Genomic DNA, 24,877 nt, shown 5'->3' with positions numbered 1-24,877 from the left:
AAAGTGATTACCGAAGTCAATTCTTATGTGCTAAAAAAAGACATACAACATGTTTGTCTTTCCATTGCAACTAATTGAATTTATGTTGATGTATATTATTCTCACTAAATATTTTTCTAAAAGGATGTTCACCCCTCGAATCTTGAATCTCATTATTTTAGTTTATTAACTTTTCCTATGAAGAAATTCATGAATTAAACTTCATTTCTGCAACTAAAACAATATTGAAAGAGATAGAGAGAATTTAGAGAGAGAAGATGTGTAATAATTCCAGAGCAAACATTATTACATCATTACCTAGATTGAACTAGGAGGACAGTTTATATACTACTGTCACTACAAGAGAAGGGAAAATATCTAGAGTTAGTTATAACAAGAAGAAGTTTGTTATAACATCCTGCTGAGCTGGCAGGTGTAACAACCATCAAGTGGTTGTGTTATTAGGAGGAGAATTACATATATCAACACCCCCCCTCAAGGTAGGGAGTGATTGATCTTCAATCAAACCTAGCTTGGAGCTAAGTTTCATGTGCTGAGGAGAGTTCAGTGCCTTGGTAAACAAATATGCAAGCTGATCTTGAGTAGGCAAGTATGAGAGTTCAAGCAAGCCTTCCATAACCTTCTCTCTAGTAAAGTGACAGTCAAGTTCAATGTGCTTTGTTCTCTCATGGAGAACTGGGTTTCTACCAATGTGAATGGCAGATTGGTTGTCACATAACAACTTGACAGGGGTTAAATCAGGGACCCCAAGTTCTTGCAAAAGCCTGACAAGCCAAGTTATTTCAGAGGCAGCAGCTGACATGGCTCTGTACTCAGCCTCTGAAGAAGACTTGGAGACTGTAGCTTGTTTCTTGGATTTCCAAGAAATAGGAGAGGAGCCAAGTAACATCACATAGCCAGTTACAGATCTGCGAGTATCAGGGCATGAAGCCCAATCTGAGTCTGAATATGCCTTCAAAGTAAGCTGATCAGTGGCAGCAAGTAAAATACCTTGCCCTAGGGACCCAGCCAAGTACCTAAGAACATGATGTAAGGCTTCATGATGTTGAACTCGAGGCTGGTGCATATACTGGCTAAGGGTTTGAACTGCATAGCACAAATCAGGCCTGGTGTGAGTTAAGAAGTTTAGCTTGCCTACTAAACTTCTGTATAGAACTGGATCAGTACAGAAAGCACCACAATCACCAGAGAGCTTAAGACCAGCAGGGAGAGGAGTTTTGGTTGTTTTAGAGAGATTCATGTTGCAAGTAGCTAGTAATTCCTTGGAAAACTTTCTTTGAGTCATAATAAGACCTTGAGAAACAGCAGTGATCTCCATACCCAAAAAATAATTTAAAGATCCTAAGTCTTTAATACTAAAGACGTGATGTAAATGAAGCTTGAGAGACTCCAAGGCAGAAGGATTAGTGCCAGTAAGGATGATGTCATCCACATAGATGGCAATAATGAGAATGTGGGAGCCAGATTTGTTGAGGAACAAAGAATAGTCATTCTTTGACTGAGAATAACCTTGTTGAAGTAACTCAGAAGTAAGCCTAGTAAACCATTGCCTTGAGGCTTGCTTTAGACCATATAAGGACTTTTTAAGCTTACATACAAGGTTCTTTGGATTAGGAAGACCTTGAGGCATCTTCATATAAATCTCTTCATTTAGGTCACCATGCAGAAATGCATTGTTAATATCCAATTGAAATAATGGCCATCTTTTACTAGCAGCAATAGCAAGCAAACATCTCACAGTGGACATCTTCACAACAGGTGAAAATGTTTCCTCAAAGTCAATCCCATATTGTTGGGTGAAGCCCTTGGCAACTAATTTGGCTTTGAGCCTCTCCAATGATCCATCTACTTTAAGTTTAACTTTAAACACCCATTTGCACCCAATAGCTTTCTTGCCCTTAGGTAAAGTAGTGAGCTCCCAAGTGCCATTAGCTTCTAAGGCAGCTATTTCTTTGTGCATAGCTTCAACCCAACCCTGATGTTGTGAAGCTTCTAAGTAACTCTCAGGTTCAGAGATGGAAGAAGTAGTAGAAATGAGAGTTTTAGAGTAAGAAGGAAGGTCATTGAAAGAGACTATGTTGCACCGGTGAGAGGAAACAGAAAGAGAAGCAACATAGTCAGTCATCCAAGGAGGAGGATGATGAACTCTAGTAGAATGTCTAAGGACAGGTGTAGAAGGGAGAGAAGTATCATTCTGTGGTGGTATAGAAGGAGAGAAAGAGTCATTTGGTAATGTGGAAGGAGGGGAAGATGGATTTGTGTCAGAAAATTGAAAAGGTTCAGGAATAGAAAAAGAATAATCATGAACAACAGATGTATTCTGGGGAAGAAAAATAGGAGGAGGAGAAGAATGAGTCTGGGAAGAAGAGTAATGATAGGGCAAGTGCTTTTCATGGAATTGGATATATCTGCTGATAATAATCTTTTTAGTACTCAAATCCATGACTTTATATGCCTTTTGGTCAGGAGGATAGCCAATGAATACACAAGAAGAAGCTCTGGCATCAAACTTGCTCCTGTGAACTGAGTTAGTAGCAACAAAACACAAGCAACCAAAAACCTTTAGATGAGAAAGGTCAGGTTTAGTGCCATGAATCTTTTCATAAGGTGTGCAAAAATTAATAGAACGTAAGGGCATTCTATTAATAAGATGAGTTGCACAAAGTAAACACTCACCCCAAAGAGAAGCTGGAACATGGGACTGAAAGTATAAAGCCCTGGCAGTTTCTAATAGATGCCTGTGCTTTCTCTCCACAACTCCATTCTGTTGTGGAGTATCAGTACAGCTTCTTTGATGAATTATACCATGTTGTTGGTATATTTGCATAACATCTCCTTCACAAAACTCTTTAGCATTGTCTGACCTTATGCACTTAACATGAGCATCAAACTGAGTTTGCAAGAAAACAAGGAAGTGGCCAAGTATAGTAACAGCATCTGATTTATATTTCATGAAGAAAATCCAAGTGTGTCTTGAGTAATCATCTACTATGGTTAAAAACTGATTATAACCATCATGAGTGGACACCTTATAAGGACCCCATGTATCAATGTGTAAAAGTTCAAAACAAACATTTGTTTTGATAGAACTACTAGGAAAACAAGACCTAGTGTGCTTAGCCTGTGGACATATGGCACATATATCATCACATTGACTAGTAAAAGAAACATCAGAAACCACATGATGAAGTTTATTGAAGGGAAGGTGTCCTAGCCTTAAATGCCAGAGTTTTATTGTTTCACTAGTAGCTATACAAGCTGTACCAGGCAATGAGGCTTTCTTCAAGACACTGTAATCATCTCCAGCAGAGTAAAGGCCACAATCCAGTTTACCAAGAACTAGGGAACTGCCCTGACAATGATCCTGAAGTAAACAGGTATCATGTGTGAAAATAATATCACAATCCAGATCCTTACACAGCTTATGTGTATTGATGAGATTGAAAGTAAACCCAGGCACATGAAGAACATTAGTCAGTTCTACTCCATTTTGAAATCTGACAACACCAATATGCTCAACAACAGCTTGTTTCCCATCAGCAATGGTTATTGTGTTTGGTGTTTTAGTGAATTTTTCAAAGGAATGAAATAATTCAATATGAGAACATATGTGGTTAGTAGCCCCACTGTCTATAATCCACTTAGAATTGGAACATGAGATTAAACATGTACCTGCTACATTAGCTGAACTATTGATTGTCTGATCAGCAGGTGAAGAAGAAGTATGGTTCTGAGTTTGCACTAGACTCAGTAACTTGTGATACTGCTCTTCAGTGAGTTGAGCTGGCTCATGATCAACTGACTGATCATTGTCATCATCTCCATAGACAATAGCAGCAATTTTCTTCCCCTTGCCTCCTTTGAAACCAGTAGGAAATCCATGAAGTCGAAAACATCTGTCAATAGAGTGACCAGACATTTTTCAATGATCACAATAAAATAGAGAAGGTCTTCTATATCCATTGTAGCCTCTGCCAGCAGCTATGGTTGGATTATATGAGCGTTGCCAAGTGTTAGATACAGGTGGCCTGTAAAGTGCAGGTCTCTGAGGTGCAATTCTTGTGTCTTCAGCAGCAAATGCCATGGCATTATGACTAACATCTCCAGTAGTAATGTTAGTAACACTCCTTTGCTTCTCCTCTTGAACTAACAATCTGTAAGCCATAGAGACATTAGGGAGAGGTTGCATCATCAAGATGTTAGTCCTTACATTCGCATAATGTGTGTTTAACTTCATGAGAAGTTGAATAAGTCTTTCTTCTTGCTGTTGTTTTATGATCTTTTGGCCAAGATTACAAGTACAACCACTGCATGTACACATTGGAATTGGATTAATTCCATTTAGTTGATCCCAAAGACCTTTAATCTGAGTAAAAAATTCTGCTACTGGACTTGATCCTTGAGTCAGTTCATGAAGGGTTTGTTGTATTGAATACAACTGTGCACCTGAATTTTGAGAATATCGTTCTTCAAGATCTTTCCAGATCTCCCTGGCAGTGGTGAAATAGATGACACTTCTAGCAATAGTAGTGTCTAGAGAATGCAAAAGATAAGAAATCACCATTGAATTGCATCTTTCCCAAGCAGCAAAAGCAGGATCATCAGATGAAGCAGGTCTAGGTAGAGTTCCATCAATAAAAGCAATTTTATTCTTACATGATAAGGCAATCTTCACACCTCTTTGCCATTCTCCAAAATTATCACCAGTAAACTTCATAGACACAAGAGAATTTGCTGGATTTTCAGAAGGATGGATGAAATACACACTAGAAGGATTCTGTGTGAGCGGAATTGAAGAATTTGAGGTAGAAGGATTTGAGGTTTGTTCAGTCATTTTGTAATGAATCAAGAAATCAGAATGAAGAAAAATTGAGAGGTTATGATTTGAACACTATAGAATAATGAGGATTCAACAATAATTTCAACAGCAAGAAATGATTTCAAACAACAGCAATATCAAGATCACAATATCAGAATTCCAGCAAAACAATCAATTTTAGAACTCAGACAACTTCGCAAGTGAGAGAATAAGAAGAAATGAAATTAGAATGATCAAACCTCGAAAAAATGATCGAATTAATTGAGCTTAGCTCTGATACCATGAAGAAATTCATGAATTAAACTTCATTTCTGCAACTAAAACAATATTGAAAGAGATAGAGAGAATTTAGAGAGAGAAGATGTGTAATAATTCCAGAGCAAACATTATTACATCATTACCTAGATTGAACTAGGAGGACAGTTTATATACTAAGTCATTACAAGAGAAGGGAAAATATCTAGAGTTAGTTATAACAAGAAGAAGTTTGTTATAACATCCTGCTGAGCTGGCAGGTGTAACAACCATCAAGTGGTTGTGTTATTAGGAGGAGAATTACATATATCAACATCCTATAAAAACTAATGATGACTCCTTTCATAAAACATTAAAATTGTATAGGCAACATAATTTTACACCCCTATAAATCTATAATAATGTTTTAATTCATGTTGATTTAGATGAGATATACATATGCAACTTCCTTCTAGGTTTTCCATAGAAAAGTTTGCAGGTTTCGTAAGTCTTTATATGATTTAATATAGGCTTTCTTACAAAGCTGCAATGGTTTGCCAAGCTGTCGTGGGACTGAAGGCGTTCAGGTTTAAACAGTCTTATGCTGACTATTCTTCGTTCGGTAATGATAAGGGAAGTGTGTTCCTTCATGTTCTTGTATTTAGGAAGATTTGATCATTGCATTTATAGGCTTGTCTCATAAGGCTAGCTTGTTTTTTAAGCATTATTAGAGTTCTAGTTTCCATATGAAGGCTTCGCTTTCAAGTATTTTTCTTAGGTATCAAGCTGGCTAGCAGCTCTAGAAGGTTCATTTCTTTCTGAGTGTAAGTACGCATTTGATGTCTGAGGCTAGAATGCTTGGTTGTAACCGTGTAAACCTTTGATACAGCCATGAAGCATAATCATCGGCTTGCTCATGTTTAATATATGCCTTTTTCTTCTCTCAATTAGTATAGTTGGTTGGTCGTCTTGTCTACTTTTAGTGTGTTGAATCCTTTTCGTGAATAGTCATTATTTGTATGATTCTACAATTACAATTGGCAACCAAAGTACATTAGAAATATGACAAGCCCCTTAATTACTCCATAATTTACACTTTTGAAATCATTTTCTTCCTTTTCTTTCTTTTTCTTCTTTGACTAATTTATGTAACACCAAATCAGTAAAACTCATAAACTCATAATTTATGCATGAAAATTCACCTCCATTATCTATAACACCCCAAAATTTTGGTTTCAAACTTAATAAAACATTTGTTTTTCATTAAAATATCTGACCTAACCTTTAGGGTGTTACCGTCGCATCTATTGTTCAAAATAAATGCAAGGCTAATTATTAAAAATAAATATTTAACTCACAACCCAAGGTATCAAAATAAACCAAACTAAGTTGTCTAATTTAAACCAAATCAAAACTAAACAATCCCAAATAACAGTACTATAACATTTATTAAACTAGGTGAACTTAAAAAAATATAGATTCACTCATTCCTGCAACGTAGCCCCTTTCATCAACCTGCACAATATAAATGGGAAAAGAATAAAGAAAACAAAATTACAAAAATTAGCAAAAACTAAGTAACTACAACTCCATCCCATAAAATAATAATAGCTATATCTTGAAAATAAATTTTGTAGCATAACACAGACAAGTATAATGTAGTACAGACAAGTATAACATAATACAGAAAAGTATATAATATACTTGACCACCAAGTAGTACTTGGTCTAGTGGTAAGGAGAGCACCCTTCCAACCTAAAGGTTGGGGGTTCAATCCGCACTAGAGGCACTTTGAGGGTAGGGATTCCTCTTATACTTCCCCCTTACTCTCAAGTGCCTGGCCCATTAAGGACTTGTTCTCTTCGGCATATAACAACTGAACTGAACTGAACTGAATTGATATGAATTGAACTGAATTGAATTGAACTGAACTGAACTGATTTGATCTGAACTGAACTGATTTGATCTGAACTGAAAATAAGCTAGGGAGAACATGCCCTAAGACCCGAGCGAGGTCCAGACCACTTCTTCTTACCAAAATATACATACATATATATATATATATATATATATATATATACATATATATATATATATATATATATATATATATATATATATATATATATATATATATATATGCTTAACCATTTCAATAATTTCAAGTTTATATGAGTCATACAACAACAAATTTAATTATTCGAGGGGAATTGAATGTCAGTAGGCCGGGACTAATCCTAGTACCCACCTACTTCAACATGGGCCATCACCCAAATAAATTAAGAGTAATGGCTAATATCGTTTTGCAGAGCATCCCTAGTCTGCACACCCATCACTAATCTAATGGCCGGGTATCCGCAACGCGAACCAATAGAATTAGGAGGAAGACAATAAAGAGTTGTAACAGAATAAAAATCAAGTATTGTTTATCACCTATGGAAGATCCAAGTCCAGAGGTTAATTCCCTTAATAATGTTTTCACTTTACGTGATTAATTGATATTAAAAGTTACGACACATCAAACATCACATTAACATTAACAGGAACATCTTCAGTTCAATAAATATTTTTCACAACTTAACTACTTTATAGAATTATAATAATCAACGTCCATAATTCATATTAACCAATACCGTCCATCATTAGAACCTCATAGAGTCACAATACCAACTTATAATATCGTTCATAACATCATTAACTCACTAGTTGTACCCATTAAGTTACATTATCAACATCAGTATAATTTTTTTTTAGTATGATGGTTACATATGTACATTATAAATCCGAAAGTAATAACAAAAATACTAGTAAATACATATGTATTATACGTAGGGAAAGTAGTACTATAATAATTAATAATAATAATTTTAGTCATAACCAGTACTAATATTATTCTTGTCACATAATATACATCTAACATAGACATAAAATCACATAACTACATGTATTACACATAGCACATACAATTCCTAATGGGATTCTAGTTGTTGATGGACATTGTGAATTACCTCGAATGCGTCCCAAGTATCGCAATATCAACTAAAAGTCGCCTTCTACGAAGTTTTCGTCTGCAACAAATAATATTACCTAAATTAGTCACTTGATATAATATCCAAAAAAAATAAGACTAAAGTTTAAAGCTTTAACAAAAATAATCAAAATCACTTCATAAGTATTTGATGTCTCTTTTTTTTCACTAAAGAAATCAAAACAATACTAACAAGGCCGACCGACTTACAGCCTTGCAGGCACAAGTAGTGGTGTCAAAATAGGTTCTCAAACAGGTTTTGGGTATACCCACGGCGAACCAGGTCAGACCCGGACAGGTTAGGATTCTGATTGTCAGTGCCCTAGGTCATGACTGGTCAGGTTTTGTTCAACTGGGTCGAACACATTTGAATCATTGGATTCCCGGGTGTCGAACAGGTTTGAGCGTTCCATTTACAAGTCGACCCATTCCTGGATATGATCTTCTTTTGCCGGGTTTGCACAGGTCGTATTTAGGTTTCATGTATGGTTGCGTTAATTCAAATGTACTTGGGTTGAATTAGTAATGACCTTAGTTCGATCATTGTGAAATATCGGGTCCATTATCTATTGAACGTCAATTTAACTTCGGATAACTCCTGATCGGTCCATCTTGATTTTGTTATGGATTTTGTAAACTAATCATATTAATAAAAGTATTAAGATCGACATATATATACATATTTGTGTGTGTGCGATAAATATATGGATGACAACGAAAAACCAATAAAAGCACTATATTGATTACCGTGATGTTTAGTGTATGCTCTTAGTCAACTCTTATTTCGAATAATCAACTGCGTAAAACCACTCTAATGAGTAAAGGAGTAGAGCGACTCTTCATATATATGTTTTAATATTATATATTACAATAATAACAAGTAGACGATCAATTCCAAACTTTATATAAATGATTTATTATTATAAGCATTATGATTGATATATAAGTTTGTAAATAGCTATGATGGTAATGAGAATAATAATACTAATAAACATAAAGCAACAATGATAATAGGTAAAAATAGAAATAATAACAATAATAGTAACAAGGCTAATAATCACAGTAGTAATACAAATAAGAATAGGAATACTAACAATAACAATAACAATAACAATATAAATACTAATGTGTTGAATCATTTTAATATAAGATTGATATCAAAATAATTGTAAAACCAATCTAATACGTTGTTGATTATAAATTAGTATAACGACTCTTAATAGGTTATAATACTATAATAAATGACACTCATACATTCATATGTTATTTACGACGGTTCATATGAGGCCTAAGTGATTATAACGAGGATTCATGTGTTATACGATAATAATAATAAACATAACAATAATTTATATAGATGATAGTAAACATAACAGTCATAAGTCAATCATTAACTAGACAGTAACTTGTTAACAACCATATGTTAACTTAGCATTTAGTTAGTTACTCACATAGACTTATACTAACTCGGTAACTCACTAGCTTGTTCCTAGATAATTGAAAAATTTGTTACTATATAAGATTAATGAATGTATCAATATAGATTATAAGCTAACTCAAGAGAATAGTACACTATTTTATCTAGTTCAAGAGAATAGTATACTATTTTATCTAATTCAAGATAATATTGCACTATTTTAGATAGTAGTCTTCATGTTAAATGCATTTTGAAACTAAAACATGTATTTATATTGAAACAAATTGTTATCGGACGAGATCAATGAATGTATCAACTCGATAATCAAAGTCGATGTAACATTACATATAAATTCACTTTAATAAATATAATTATACTATTACTTAATTGAGTAATAGACTGATGATAGTTGTATAAGTAACACCATAAGTTGGAGTCTAATTAAAATTTAGAAACTCAATTCATAACTCGAATTAAATAATAAAAATAATAATAATAATAATAATAATAATAATAATAATAATAATAATAATAATAATAATAATAATAATAATAATAATAATAATAATAATAATAATAATAATAATAATAATAATAATAATAATAATAATAATAATAATAATATAATAATAATAATAATAATAATAATAATAATAATAATAATAATAATAATAATATGCTAATTAATGAATGATAGTTATGGCTTAAATACTAATCATAATAATTTCAATAAAAATGACCAAAATTTCAATTTAAAGTTAGTAAGTTACTAAACCAAGACCTCTCAACCATGGCGATTCTTGGGTAGGGTTTCATCTAAATTTTGCCATGGCTAGGAAGAAGAAAACTCCTTCTGAACCTTCATCAGTTGTTCTGGAGAGTAACACTAAGGCTAATCAAACACAATCAAATGTGGAAACATCTTCAATAGGATTACAAGCAGCTTTGAATGCGATTCAAACAACGACACCTTCAAGAGAACCTCGAACTTCTATGGCAGAGATTGAAGAACCAGAACATCCTCCATCTGAAATACAAATGAACAAAGAGAATGATTCTACATGGAACACTTTGTTCAAAAGCAATAGACTTATAGCTAAAGGTACTACTCTAAATTTTGTAGCACCAACAATCAAAGATGGGATTGCGGTTGCTTGTTTAGATAAATCTGAAACGGATAAATTATCAGAAATCTGGGCTACTTCTTTAGTTGTATACATAGTGGGTAATACTCCTACTATAGGTGCTTTGATGAGATTTATAGAACAAGACTGGAACTTTGTTTCTAAACCAAAAATTTTCTTACATGATGATGGTTTCTTTGTGATAAAATTTGAATCCATTGATGATCGGAATGAAGTGCTATATGCTGGGCCTCATAGCTTTTACAATCGACCTATGATTGTAAAGCCTTGGACACCAGATTTTAGCTTTAAGGAGGAAGTTTTAAAAATTATTCCAATATGGGTTAAGTTACCTAATCTCCCCTTAAATTGCTGGAGCCCTGATTCTCTCAGTAGAATTGGTAGCTTGCTTGGGATACCATTGTATGCTGATGAATGCACTTCAAAGCAAATGCGTATCTCCTTTGCTCGGATTTTGGTTGAAATTGATGTCACTAAGGATAAGACTCAATTCATTTTGGTGGAGGATGCTAATGGAAAGACCATCAGGCAAGAGGTTAAATATGACTGGTGGCCTCCCTTTTGTCAGAAATGCCAAAAAATTGGGCATACTTGTGGAGAGAAGCAGTTCAAACCACAACAAAAACCTAAAGTGGTTCAGAAATGGGTTCCCAAAGTAAATGCAGTAGCTACAGACATCACCATCATTGATCCTCCTCCTGGGGACAAAGATGAAGTGGGAAAACAAGGACAACCTGTTACTGAGGTGGAAAAAGGGTCCTCTAACCCTTCTAGTAACATTACTACACCTATTCAACCAATTATTCACCAATGGAAGATGGTGACTAGGAAGAACAAAGGGAAGAGGGTTATTGTTCCTTGTACTGACAACTATGAAGAATTTCTTCTTGAGGAACAAGGTGAAGATCCAGATGAGGAAAACAATGATGAAATTGCGGGTGAAAACCCTTATTTATCATGATAGTTGCTTGCACTTGGAACGTGAGAGGTCTAAATGACCCTCTCAAGGTAAAGGAGGTAATTTCTTTCCTTAATAGAAATAAAATTACTTTATTTGCTTTGGCTTGAAACAAGGGTTAAAAGTAATAATAAAGATAGAATTCAGCAGAAATTTGGTAGATGTTGGAAATGGATTGATAATTATACTTATAGTCCTAAAGGTAGGATTTGGATGGCTTGGAATCCTAACTTGATTACTGTTGATGTTATCCTTACTTCTGAGCAGATTATTCATACTATGGTTACAGCTAAAAACTCTAACTCTAAAATGTTATTCTCTGCTGTTTATGGACTTCATAGCATTGATACTAGAAAACCTCTTTGGAATACTTTGCTAAACTTGGATCATAGTATCTTGATTGACTGGATAGCTATGGGAGATTTTAACTCAATTCTAAGAAGTGAAGATAGAATTAATGGTATTGCTGTTTCTAATGCTGAGACCTATGATTTTAATCAACTTCTTGACAATTCCTCTTTACTTGAAGTTAAAGGGATTGGAGATTTTTTTACTTGGACTAATAAGAGATTTGGAGATGATAGGATTTATAGTCGAATTGATAGGTGTTTATGCAATACTTTATGGTTAACTAATCATACTCATGTATCTGTTGAAGTGAAAAATCAGTCTATTTCAGATCATAATCCTCTCATGATTAGACTCACTAATGATACCTCTCATGGGGGAAGGCCTTTCAAGTTTTTTAACCATCTTATGAAGCACCCACAGTTTCATGAAATTGTTTCTACCACTTGGAGGCTGAATGGAGCTGCTAGTACTCTATCTGACATCTGGGAGAAACTGAAGAATGTCAGTAAACATCTGAAGTATCTTCAGCTCAATCACTATAATAACATCACAAAGAAAATTGAAGAAGCTAGGAGGAATTTAAATATGACTCAATTCCAAATTCATGAAGACCAGTTCAACTCCAGCCTTCATGATCAAGAGCAACAAGATCTTCAAAACCTCAGGAAATGGTTGCAAATAGAAGAAAGCATCCTTAAACAAAAATCTAGAATAAATTGGTTAAAATCAAGGGATTCTAACAGCAAAGTTTTTTTTGCAGCTATGAAGGAAAGACATGCTAGGAATTCTATTGATGTCCTTTATTCTATCACTGGTGACAAACTGGAGAAAGAACAAGAGATTCAGTATGAGTTGAATCAGTTCTATAAAAACCTAATGGGCAAGTGTAATCCAGAGATCCCTGGTATTGATCTACCTGTTATTAGGAAGGGGTCTACTCTTAGTCCTACTGCCAGACAAAGATTATGTGCTCCTGTTTCTATTCTTGAAATTGATAAGGCTTTATTTAGCATTGATGGTAACAAAGCCCCTGGGCTTGATGGGTTTAATGGGAATTTCTTTAAAGAAACTTGGCATTATATTAAACCTGACATATATGCTGCTGTCTAAAATTTTTTTGAAACAGGTCATATGGAAGACAAAGTGAACATAGCTTCTGTAACTTTGGTTCCTAAAGTCACTAATCCTACTCATGCTAGTGATTTTAGACCCATTGCTTGTTGCACTATGATTTATAAACTTATTGCTAAAGTTTTGACTCATAGATTGCATGATGTTATTGGTAGTATTGTTTGATACTGCTCAGGCAGGTTTCATTCCAGGTAGGAGCATTACTGATAATATTCTTCTTGCTACTGACCTCATCAAAGGTTATACTAGGAAAGGTGTTTCTCCTAGATGCACAATAAAGGTAGATCTTAAAAAAGCTTATGATTCCATAGAATGGCCTTTCCTTCATAGTATGCTTATTGAATTAGGATTCCCTCAGATTTTTACTCAATGGATTATGGCTTGTGTTACTACAGTTTCATATTCTGTGTTACTTAATGGTAAACCTTGCCCTCCCTTTTATGCAAAAAAATCTAAGCGGGAGATCCTCTCTCTCCCTTCTTGTTTGCTATTGGTATGGAATACTTATCTAGATGCCTTAGTACCTTGAAAGAAAATCATAAATTTCACTTTTATCCTAAATGCTCTAGATTTGCTATTACTCATATGATGTTTGCTGACGATTTGTTGATGTTTTGTAGAGGAGATCTTGAATCTATAACTGAATTAATGAATGCTTTCAATAAGTTCTCAAAAGCTTCAGGTCTTGAGGCTAATCTGCAGAAAAGTAATATCTACATTGGGGGAGTTAGGAATGACACTATAAAGGAAATTGAAGAGGTTGTTATGATACCTAAAGGGGAATTCCCTTTCAGATACCTTGGAGTTCCCTTATCCACAAAGAAGCTTTCTTATGTTACTTGTAAACCATTGATTGAGAAAATCATGGCAAGAACTAAAGTCTGGGCTGCTAAACTTCTATCTTATGCTGGCAGAGCTCAATTGGTGCAATCTGTTTTATTAAGTATGCAGGTGTACTGGTGTCAAATCTTCCTTCTTCCTAAGAAGATTATAAAAGAAATTCAAAGCCTTTGCAGATCCTTTCTTTGGACAGGTAAAGACTCTCTTTCAAGGAAGACTCTAGTTTCATGGGAGCAAACATGTTATCCTAAAACTGGAGGAGGTCTTAACTTCATCAACCTGGAGAACTGGAACAAAGCAGCCATAGCTAAACACTTTTGGGCTATTGCTTTAAAACAGGACAAGCTCTGGATCCAATGGATTCACTCTTATTATATCAAGAGTAACAATGTTTGGAACATGAGAATTCCTGCTGGTATGTCTTGGGTTCTTAAAAAAATCATGAATTGCAGATCTTGCTTTGATAATGGCACTAAACTTCATGATTATGAGCACAATGGGAAGTTCTCTATTAGCAAATTCTATAAAGATCTTAGAGAACCTATTACCCAAGTAAGGTGGAAGAGGTTACTATGCAACAACAAGGCTTCCCCAAGAAGCCTATTTATCACTTGGTTGGTTGTACTGGGCAGACTTGCTACCAAGAGTAGGCTTGCTCAATGGAATATGATCAGTGATACCACTTGTGTGCTTTGTAATGATGCAGAAGAAGATATTCAACATCTATTTTTCAACTGTCCCTTCTCTACTGATATCTGGATGAAATGTTTGACTATCTTGGGTATAGCTAGAAGGCCTATGGCTTTCCTAGATGAAATCTCTATAGCAGCTAGTAAGTGCAGGAAGAAGAACAATAAGAACCAATTATATAGCATGCTATTTGCTGAAGCAATCTACAACATTTGGATGCAAAGGAACCATCAAGTATTTGAAGGCAATCACAAGTTACCTGATCAAATTATGGACTTAATTATATTCAATGTAGCTTGTAGAATTCCTGATTCCATGAAAGTTCAACTATGTAGATAATTTGTAGTTTGCTTTAATTGGCTGTTATCTTGGTTTAGTTGTACCTTCAGGGAAGCACATGAAGGGTCTACCTTACAACCCTTCCTAGAAGGTGGGTAAGGTTGGATACTGATGCTTTTATGCTCTGAAGTTGGAGAATTGGTGTTTGTAATACTCTTTTTTTGGTTATCAATAACAATTTTGAATTTCCAAAAAAAAAAAAAAAGTTACTAAACCAAGACAATAATTAGTAAGATTATACTCCCTCCGTTTCCTAAAGATCTTCCCTCTTTCCGTTTAAGGGTGTTTCCAAAAGACTTCCCTCTTTTGCTTTATTCCTTATTTGGCAAAACAAATTTCCCTATTTACCCTCTCATGTCACTATCATATGGTCCACCATTACATTATTGATTCAATTTTACTCCCTTTCTCTCTCCTACTTTAACCCCTTTTTATTTGTTTATTTATCTTAACCCCTTTCTCTTTCCTACTTTACTCACACCATGCCCCACACAACTTGATTTTCCTTGGTATCTGTAGGAACAGTAAGTGGGAAGATCTTTAGGAAACGGAGGGAGTAACTTATAAGAATATAAGATTATCAATCATGTGTGCTAGGTCATCAATCTATGTGTTAGAGCATTCTCTTTTCCTATTGGTCAAGAAATAATATCATGGATCATGAATTAGAACACTTTGATTTAAGAAGGATCAAACTCTAATTAACCATCAATCTCTCAAATCCATTTTCATTTCTCTAGTCTCTCTTCCATCTATCCTCTCTAAAACCTAATCCCCACCCCTCTCAATCTCTCATCTTCCCACCTCCATTTCCTTCTCTCATTCTCTAAAACTATTATCCTTCAATTCCATTGCTTCAGATCTTCTTTTTTTTTTTTTTTTTTTTTTTTGCTAAGCAAATGAGAGCATTATATATAAAACATCGTTTTACAATCAAAACCCATCAAAGGGGAGGCAAACCAACTAGGTTGGACCCCCTCACCCTTAGAAAGGCACTACTACAGGTATACAACCATTACAGACTAAGGAACCATTCCCCATCTATCCTAGAGATATTTTTAGGTAATACAACCCTCACTCCGGCTTTTACAATACTAATCACTTGTTTGCAAACTGTACTGATATTTGGAGCACATTGTTCCCAATATACTTTATTCCTACTCTGCCATATCATATAGACCATAGCAGCAACCCCAGTTATATAGACATGCTTCTGAAATTTAGTTCTTCTACTATTTTGTATCCATCTAAGTAGATGCTGTAATTCCTCTGTTTGTGCTGAGCAGTGCATCCAATCCTTAAAATAGTTCAAACAAGCTAGACTGAAATGACACTTAAAGGAAAGATTTTGGTGATCTTCTTTATGTCTAGCACACAGTAGACAAGAATCAGTGTTACTTACACCCATCACAGCCAATTTTGCTATTGTCTGTAATTTACCTTGTATAGCCAACCAGATGATGAATCTATGTTTAGGGAGATTCATCCTGTTCCATACTACTCTATCCCAGTGAACTCTTTCTTTCTCACTCATCAATGCTTCATACACTTTCTTCACTGAATAGTGCCTCATGCTCCTGAAATCAGCTTGAGTGAATAATTGCTTCAGTTTTTCCTTAACCTGGCAAAGCTTCCTCCAATACCAACTTGAGCTTGCTGTAGGAGTATAATCCCACCAATCTCCCCTTTTGAGATACATTGAATGTACCCATTTGAGCCACACACTATCCTGTTTAGTAGATATAGCCCACACATATCTACCAAGACATGCTATATTCCACTTAAACACATCTCTGAAACCCAGGCCTCCTACATTCTTAGGAGTGTATACTTTCTCCCAAGCAATATTGCCAGATTTAAGAGTGAAGTATTGCCCACTCCATAGAAATGATCTACAGATTTGTGTAATTCTTTTGAGCACATGTTGAGGTAATATAAATACCTGAGCCCAATATTGATGGATACTCATCAATACTGCATTGACTAGCTGGACTCTAGCAGTATATGATAAGTTCCTAGAGCTCCACACTCTAATCTTGGCTATCATCTTTTCTACCAGCACTTCACATTGAGTCACATTTATCCTTTTTGCACATATTGGAACCCCTAGGTACTTAAATGACATCTGTTGATGAGTGAAGCCAAAAATATCCACAATTCTTTGTTGCTCTCTCTAATTCATTCCACATGTATATATTGCAGACTTATAAACATTTGCTTGCAAGCCAGTGGTTATAGAGAATAGCTTGAAGGCTCTCAACAGAAGATAAGTGGATGCATAATCTCCTCTACAACACATAACCAAATCGTCAGCAAAGCACATATATGTGAGTTTGGTTTCCTTGCATCTAGCATGATAGTGAAATTGCTCTATCTCTCCCATTTTAGTCAATGTTCGAGATAGGTATTCCATACACAACATAAAGAGAAGGGGGGGGGGGAGATAGGATCCCCTTGCCTCAAACCTCTAGTGGAACTGAAATAGCCTTCCATTACTCCATTAATCATCAGGGAAAATTTGGGTGTTATAACACACTCCATAACCAGCAGCCTAAATTGCAGAGGGAACCCTAGAGATGCAAGCATCTCTCCTAGAAACTTCCAATTAACAGTGTCATAGGCTTTTTGCAAATCAATTTTTAACAAACACCCTGGCTGTGTCTGTTTTCTACCATAGTGCTTGACCAAGTCTTGTATCACCATTATATTATGACTTCAGATCTTCTTTCTCTTTAAACTCCCTCACTTTACGATGATCACTATCGATGAGTCTCTCTCATCAATTTCTGATTCTCATCATCACCGAAAATTTTATTTAGTCGCCGACGACCAGTATTCGATTCCTAGAAGTGACACCTCCCGTTTCCCAACTCTTAAAAACAATCGTTTTTGCACTCGGTTGTTTCTGGAGATTTGAAGTTGTCTTCGGTTGCTTAAAAGGTGTCGTTTGCACCACTGTCGGATACTTTGGTGGCACTAAGCTTAATTCTGAGTTCCGCAGCTTGGCCGATCACGCTGAATCTGTATAGATAATGATGTTGTTAGGAGATTGCAGAGCGAAAATCTCTGTGGAGATCTTGCTAACCGAATCTCTCGCTGGAGGCCAAGATCGAAGATCTTATCGAACTCAAAAGATCGAAGATCTGGAAATGCGAAGGTTCAAGCAAAACTTCATCTCAAATCTTGATTTGAACAAGCGAAGATCTCGATGAAGGTTTGTTGACCGAAGATCTCGCCGGAGTCAGTGGTGGTTGTAGCCTACACGAGAGTTTTCCGTTTTTGATTTGTAATTTCATTTGTTGATTTCTATATACTTATGTTGTGTTGAATTAGTTTTTTGTGTTGAATTAGCGTTTTGTGAGATCTATGATAGAGTTTTCTGCTCAATTTTGTCTCAATTATTCTGGAATTTTTTTTTTCTTTTAAGTTGTACCTTTGTCATTCTTTCAATTTTCTAATGAAAAAAAATATTCAAGTTCGTATTACTCAATATATCACAATCAAGATTTTCGTATCCTTTAAACTATGATTTCATTTTCTTCAAATTTAATAATAAAGATACAATTATCTTAAAAAAAAAATTCGTATGATTTGTTGCAGTTTCTACTAATGATTTACCAGTGATATTACTCTACTATTACTAGTGATGTCATGTTATTAAAATATATAATTCTAAATAATACCAACTTATAAATAGTGATAAAAGGAATGATATATTATATATTTAGTAAAAGATAAAAATAAAATATTTAAATAATTTTGTAGATATAAAAAAATAATTGAATTTTAGTAATAGCTGGTTGAGTACGGTCGGGTTCAAGTTTGAATGCAGGTCTGTCTGGTCAGGTCAGCCTATAATATTGTCAGGTGCCGGTCAGCTCTAGGTAATCCCAGGTCAGGTTTTGGTCAGATCTGAGGACTGACCCTCACAGGTCGAACCAGGTTCAAGTCAGGTCAGAATCAGGTTGACCCAACAGTCAGATCTGTTTCTGACACCACCATGCACAAGTTATGCAAAACAGCTTTTTCAATTCTTTTTCCTTTTCTTTATTTTTCAAGAAAGAAAATATTCATTGATTTTGACAGCAAGTCACAACTCAACTTGCTGTACACATGGGACAAATCATCCATTTCCTTTTGTTTTTTTTGAAAAAACATTATTTTCCTTTGTTAAAGCAAATTTGATGGCATAAGAATAGGAACTTTAAGATTTGTAAACACGAGAAACCAGAGGAAAATACGGAAAGAAGAAAGAAAAAGAAGAAGGAAGAAGAAGGAAGAAGAAAAGATAAGGTCCGACTGGCTAGTGGCTAGCATCAGTATTCTGGCGAATTCACCGACGACGGCGTAGTATTAGTTGTAATTAATTTTTTTTTTCTTTTAAAACTTTCGAAATACAACAATGGTGGATTTTAGATCTGAAATTCAGAGCTTACCAAAGAGTGAAGAAAGTGAATTACGTGGGGATTTTGGGATGTTTGGGGTTATATATATGTATGTAAATCTAGAGTTTTCACTAAAAGATACTCTGCCCGTTTCATTTTAATCTACACACTTACACTTTTCACGCATGCCAATGTAAAAATTTGAGGACATATATCTTTAGTTTTGTATTTGTAAAAATTATAAAAAGTACATATTAATAAAATACATGTTATGTTGAATCTGACAAGATCCCACGTGACTATATTTTCATCTACGTATAAATCACAAATGATGGTCATAGTGAAATTTGTGGATAGTATAAAATGTCAAAGTGTGCAGATTCATATGAAATGGAGGGAATAAGTATTTAAAAAAAAAAAAACTTTCCCAAAACCAAATCAAGTTATAATTTCATAATTTTTTTCTCTCTATTTTTCTTTTTGAACGAAAAAGCTGATAAAATAAAATCTGATTTTCTTTTAGTAATTTTTCAAATTATATATATATATATATTTTCTTTTGAATGATATAAAAGAATATGGTATAATAAAACAAATTTCCATAAATAAAAATATGATTATTACTATTATATTCTATTTTTTAGAATTTTATATTTATAAAATCTTATTATAATAAAACAAATTTCATAAAATAGTTATAAAAATTTGATATTACATTATCCTACCTCAACCGTTGTTCCTATCATTATTCACCAATGGATGTCTAAGCTAAAAAATTTGAAATAAATTATCAATCAGTTATTCACGTCAATTATATTTTTTAATGTAAAGAATAAGCATCAGTTTTGTATCTATCATATCGGCAATTTTGTTGGTCCTAACCATTGTTGTGCCTAGTGATTTTTGAGGGTTTAATTGAAGAAACTAGGGTGGTGTTTGATTCTATGTCTAATGGATTTTTTTTAGAAAAATCACCATATTATTGTTGGGATTTAATTGAGTAATTGACTAAGAATAACTATGAGTGAGATATGTCTTTATCTACTAGACCAACCCCACAACCCGGTAGGTGAATTACAACAACTTATTATTCTTCGAATTGTCACTCTACTTCTCATGCTATTTCTTTGTGTGATATGATATTAGTGAATGATTTTAACCCCTCACCTGAATATGAGTTTGATTGTTCTACTCAAAATTCTCATCCGCAAATGTATATTTATGATGATGATGCGGGTTGGATATAATATGAGTGTTATGGGATTGATGTTCAAATTATAGGAAAAATCAATGTGATGCATATTTTAAAGGAGGAAGAAGTCTACCTTGGAGAAGTCTATCAATGAGAGTGAGGTGATTCATGACTATTTATTGGTTCCACGTACTGTTTTTGAGTTTCATGTTCCTTTCTCTCAAAAACTTGACTTCATTCCTTCTTTCCCTATATTATATCCTCCATCATTCCTTATTTCTCCCTTTTTAAATGACTTATGTGATCATGTAATCAATGTACATTCGATTTTTTCCCAACCTATTGGGTCATGTAAAAAGACTAATAAATTTTCTTTTTCTTCCTTCTCTTGTGAATATAACTTTTTCTTTGATTTTTCTTTTTGCAAGTCTTAGTTAAAAATTAGAACGAATTTATTTTACATTTTATTTTGTTTCTTGATTCCTTTCTTGTGAGATGCATGCAGACGTATTTGACAAACTACTAAGGGCTTTGATGAGCTATTCCTGGGAAGCAACCAAAGTTTTCTAACCATTCTTTTTCTTTTTAATTTTAGATTTTGGAAATTCATTTTTTTTATTTGATATTAACTTATAAATTTGTGCAAATTGTGATCCAAGGGTTAACTTCCTATTATTCATTAAGGTTGATTTCTAGGTACTTGATCTTATGATTTCTGCGGAGGTTCAATTAAGGGTTTTCGCTCACAACTTTGGTATACACTTTCCTTTCCCCCTCACTAGTAGAATAAATGTTTATTGCTGCGGCTAAAAAGTGACCTATTGCAGCGGTTTTAGCCGCGCAACAATTAAGGGGCAGCAATAGGTAATAATTATAATATTATATTGCTGCGGTTTTAAACCGCGACAATATAACAACATATTGCTGCGGTTCCTACCCAAAACCGCAGCAATATGCTTTTTTTTATTAAAATAATAAAAGATATTGCTGCGGTTCCTACCCAAAACCGCAGCAATATGTCTTGGTACAAGTAATTTTTTTTCTTGCATTTTGTACTAAAATTTGAAATATTAAAATCAGCTCACTAACCCATGCACTATATACCAAATTCACAGATGAACTTAAAATAAAATGACATATGAATCTCATTAATATATAAAAATAAAAAAGCTAGTTACATAAATAATACAAAAAATCAAAAAGTAAAATAAAAAGCAAAAATAAAAAAACAGAATTACAACTAAATAACTAATAACAAAAAAATACAACGAAAACAAAAAAGAAACTGAAAAAAAGAAACTGAAAATAAAAAGATCCTAAAACAAAACTGAAAAATCGTGAAGGAAGAACCGGATTTCGCGAAGTAAGCCACGAGCCACGACTGACGAGATGAGTTTCAGTGGATCTAAAACAAAACTGAAAAATCGCGAAGGAAGAACCGGATTTCGCGAAGGAAGCCACGAGCCACGAACGGGTTTCAGTAGATCTGCGGCGAAGAGAGATCTGCGGTACAGAGGAGGAACGCGCGGCGAAGGCGGCTGAAGCGACTGATCTGACGACTTCGCGTGGGACGACGGCCGACGACTCGAAGGGAGAAGACGAACGGCCGATGACTGGAAGGGCGTTGAATCTGGCGAACGGCCGTGGTTGAAGACGATCGGAACTCTGAAGAGAGAGAGGAAGAGAGGAGGAGAGAGAGAGGAAGAGAGAAATTCTTAAGAGGGCGTGAAATGAGAGAGGGGTAGAGAGGAGGAATTAAAACCCTAGAATTTTATTATTATTCAATTTTAAACCCTATTGTTGCGGTTTCTTTTAGGAACCGTAGCAATAGGTTCAAATAATAATTTTTTATATTATTTTTAGATATTGTTGCGGTTTTTGTTAGAAACCGCAGCAATATATTTGGTCAAATAATCAAAATATTTCAAAAAAATTTCGTCTAAACCATATTGCTGCAGTTTTCTGCCGACACCGCAACAATATGGTTATTTTATATTTTTCTTTTTCTTTTTACGTGATATATTGCTGCGTACGGGTAAAACCGCAGCAATATCACCGCATCAATAAGCAATTATTCTACTAGTGCCTGTTCAAGTTTTTTTAAAAGTCATATCTCTTTTTACCATTTATTTTTGTGTAACTTGATTGCGTGATTGAGGAAGTTGATCATGTTATGTGGTTGTGGATGTTTTCCTTTCCCTTCCCCTCCCTATATTTATTAATCAGAGGACAATGTATTATTTAGCTTGGGTGAGGATTTACTTTTTGGGTCATAACTTTGCACATGTTTTCATTTAGGTCCATTTTATATTTTATTTATTCTTTATATTTGCATATTTTAAATTTATGGGTATGCCTTCTGAAAATCTTCACGAGACCTTATTCGTCCACTAGGACAGCCTAGGGGTTTAAAGGGCTTATTGCACATGCTAAGTGCAATTTAGTTAAGGCTCCTAAATCTAGCATGGATCTCTCATACCTTGTGTTACCTATTCGGCATGGTATCGTGAAAATACCGGGATCTTTACACTTTGGAGGGACTTTTTGCTGCAAAACAGCGAAAACATTCTCACTTACATTTGTTTGCTCGTCACCTTTAAGTTTCTTCTTATTAGTGCACAAGTCCTTCAAAAACTTTACGTATCGCAACACTTGTTTTATAGCTTCCAGTAGAAGTATGTTCACTTCTACATTGGGAAAGATATCCAACATCTCCTTCTCATGATCAGGCTGCTTGTTCTTTGATAATAATCTGCTAGGAAAACGTACAGGTGTAAAAACATTATTAGTCTTAATAGAAACATGAAAGTTGGCCTTGTTTTGTTGCTACTCATCCTTTTCTGTTACAATTGCCTCCTTTTCTTCTTCTGGAATTATCACCAGCTCACTCTTTCTTCTCACTGGAATCGCTAATTGCTTGCCACTCCTAAGATAAATAACACTAGCATTCTCCTTAGGATTTCTCTCAGTTTGGCTAGGTAGTTTCGAAGAGCTTTGTGTTTGCAACATGTTAAGAGTATCAGCTAACTAAGAGACTTGATTTTCAAGGTTCCTCAACACACTTCGTGTTTCTTGCTGAAATTGCAAAGTGCTGGAAGCCATCGTCTTCACAATCTCTTCAAGAGACATGCCACCAGGTTGTTGTTGTGCTGTAGGTTGTTGCAACGGTTGTCTAGGGAAATGCGGAGGTTGGGTCGCGTGATATCTAGGTGGAGGCTTGAATCCTTGCTGTTGGTGGAGTGCTGGTACGAAATGAGGATTTCCTTGCTGCTGAGTGTTGCCATACCTCAGGTTTGGATGATCCTTCCATCCCTGATTGCTGATTATAGGTTGAGAGAAAGGGTCATACCTCCATTATTGTCTTTCAATGCCCCCAATAGCATTCACTTGTTCATCTTGTAGGCTTGGACACATATCAGTAGCGTGTCCTACAGTGAAACATATCTCACATGCATTGGCTAGGCTTTTTTCTATCACAACTTATTCTACTAAGGAGGTGAGGTTGGCTATCTGCTCCTCCACCTTAGAAAACCCACCTCCTTAACATGATGAGATGGAGCTGGAACTTGATTCCTTCTTCCAGAATATCGAGAGTTAGCTGCCATGTTTGCTATGAGCTTCCTTGCATCGACAGGTATTTTATCACCTAGTGATCCACCGCTTGCCGCATCAATCATATTTTTATCATTGTATTTTAACCCTCTGAAATACTGAACTAGAAGTTGCTTACTGATTTGATGGTTAGGGCAGCTACTGCGTTACTTCTTAAAGCGTTCCTAATACTCATGAAGTGTCTATGTGTTATCTTGCCGAATACCGCAAATATCCGTACAAACATTTCCACAAGAGATGCTGGAAAATACTTTGATAAAACTCGTTGCATTTCATCCCAAGAAGAGATGGATTGTGCAGGCAGATCATATAGCCATTCTTTTGCAGCATTTGATAACACAAATGGAAATGCTTTCAATTTCAGTTTATCAAGTGTCACTCCACTCGGTTTCATTCCGGAACAAGCTATATGAAATTCTTTAAGGAACTTGTTTGTATCAGTCATGTATACATAACATAAGGAGCCATTTTCTTTGAAACCAATGAAAGTGGGTAAAGCTCGGATAAGGCCTGGTATTATCTCACATTCCGTCTCCTCATATGCATAAACAATGCACAGTAAGTTGGCATCAAAAGTAGGAGCTGCTAACTCCTTCAAGGTGTGTGCCATCTCAAATTTAACTTCTTCTTCCTCCTCCGAAGATGAACAATCACTAAGAGGCAGGGGAATATGACGCGCTTGCTCAAGTTGTTGTTGAGCTTGAGTCCTTTTCGCCACTATGAACCTTTGGTTCTT

At 34.9% G+C, this 24,877-nt stretch overlaps 1 protein-coding gene across 1 annotated transcript; it reads right to left on the bottom strand.

The window, feature by feature from the left end:
* Positions 1-424: 424 nt before the first annotated feature.
* On the bottom strand, positions 425-3,919 carry LOC104892859 (retrovirus-related Pol polyprotein from transposon RE1). The gene has a single exon (XM_057394048.1). It carries the CDS (start codon positions 3,917-3,919, stop codon positions 425-427), a length of 3,495 nt encoding a protein of 1,164 aa, XP_057250031.1.
* Between the last annotated feature and the right edge of the window lie 20,958 nt (positions 3,920-24,877).

This window comes from Beta vulgaris, chromosome 4 (assembly GCF_026745355.1).
Source record: "Beta vulgaris subsp. vulgaris cultivar EL10 chromosome 4, EL10.2, whole genome shotgun sequence".
Lineage (NCBI taxonomy): Eukaryota > Viridiplantae > Streptophyta > Magnoliopsida > Caryophyllales > Amaranthaceae > Beta > Beta vulgaris.
Note: the sequence above shows the minus strand (reverse complement) of the source record. Positions and strands in the feature narration are given on the sequence as shown.

What these genes read in the sequence shown, in the direction of transcription:
- LOC104892859 (XM_057394048.1), bottom strand. Translation starts at nt 3,919, where the DNA reads ATGTCTGGTCACTCTATTGACAGATGTTTTCGACTTCATGGATTTCCT.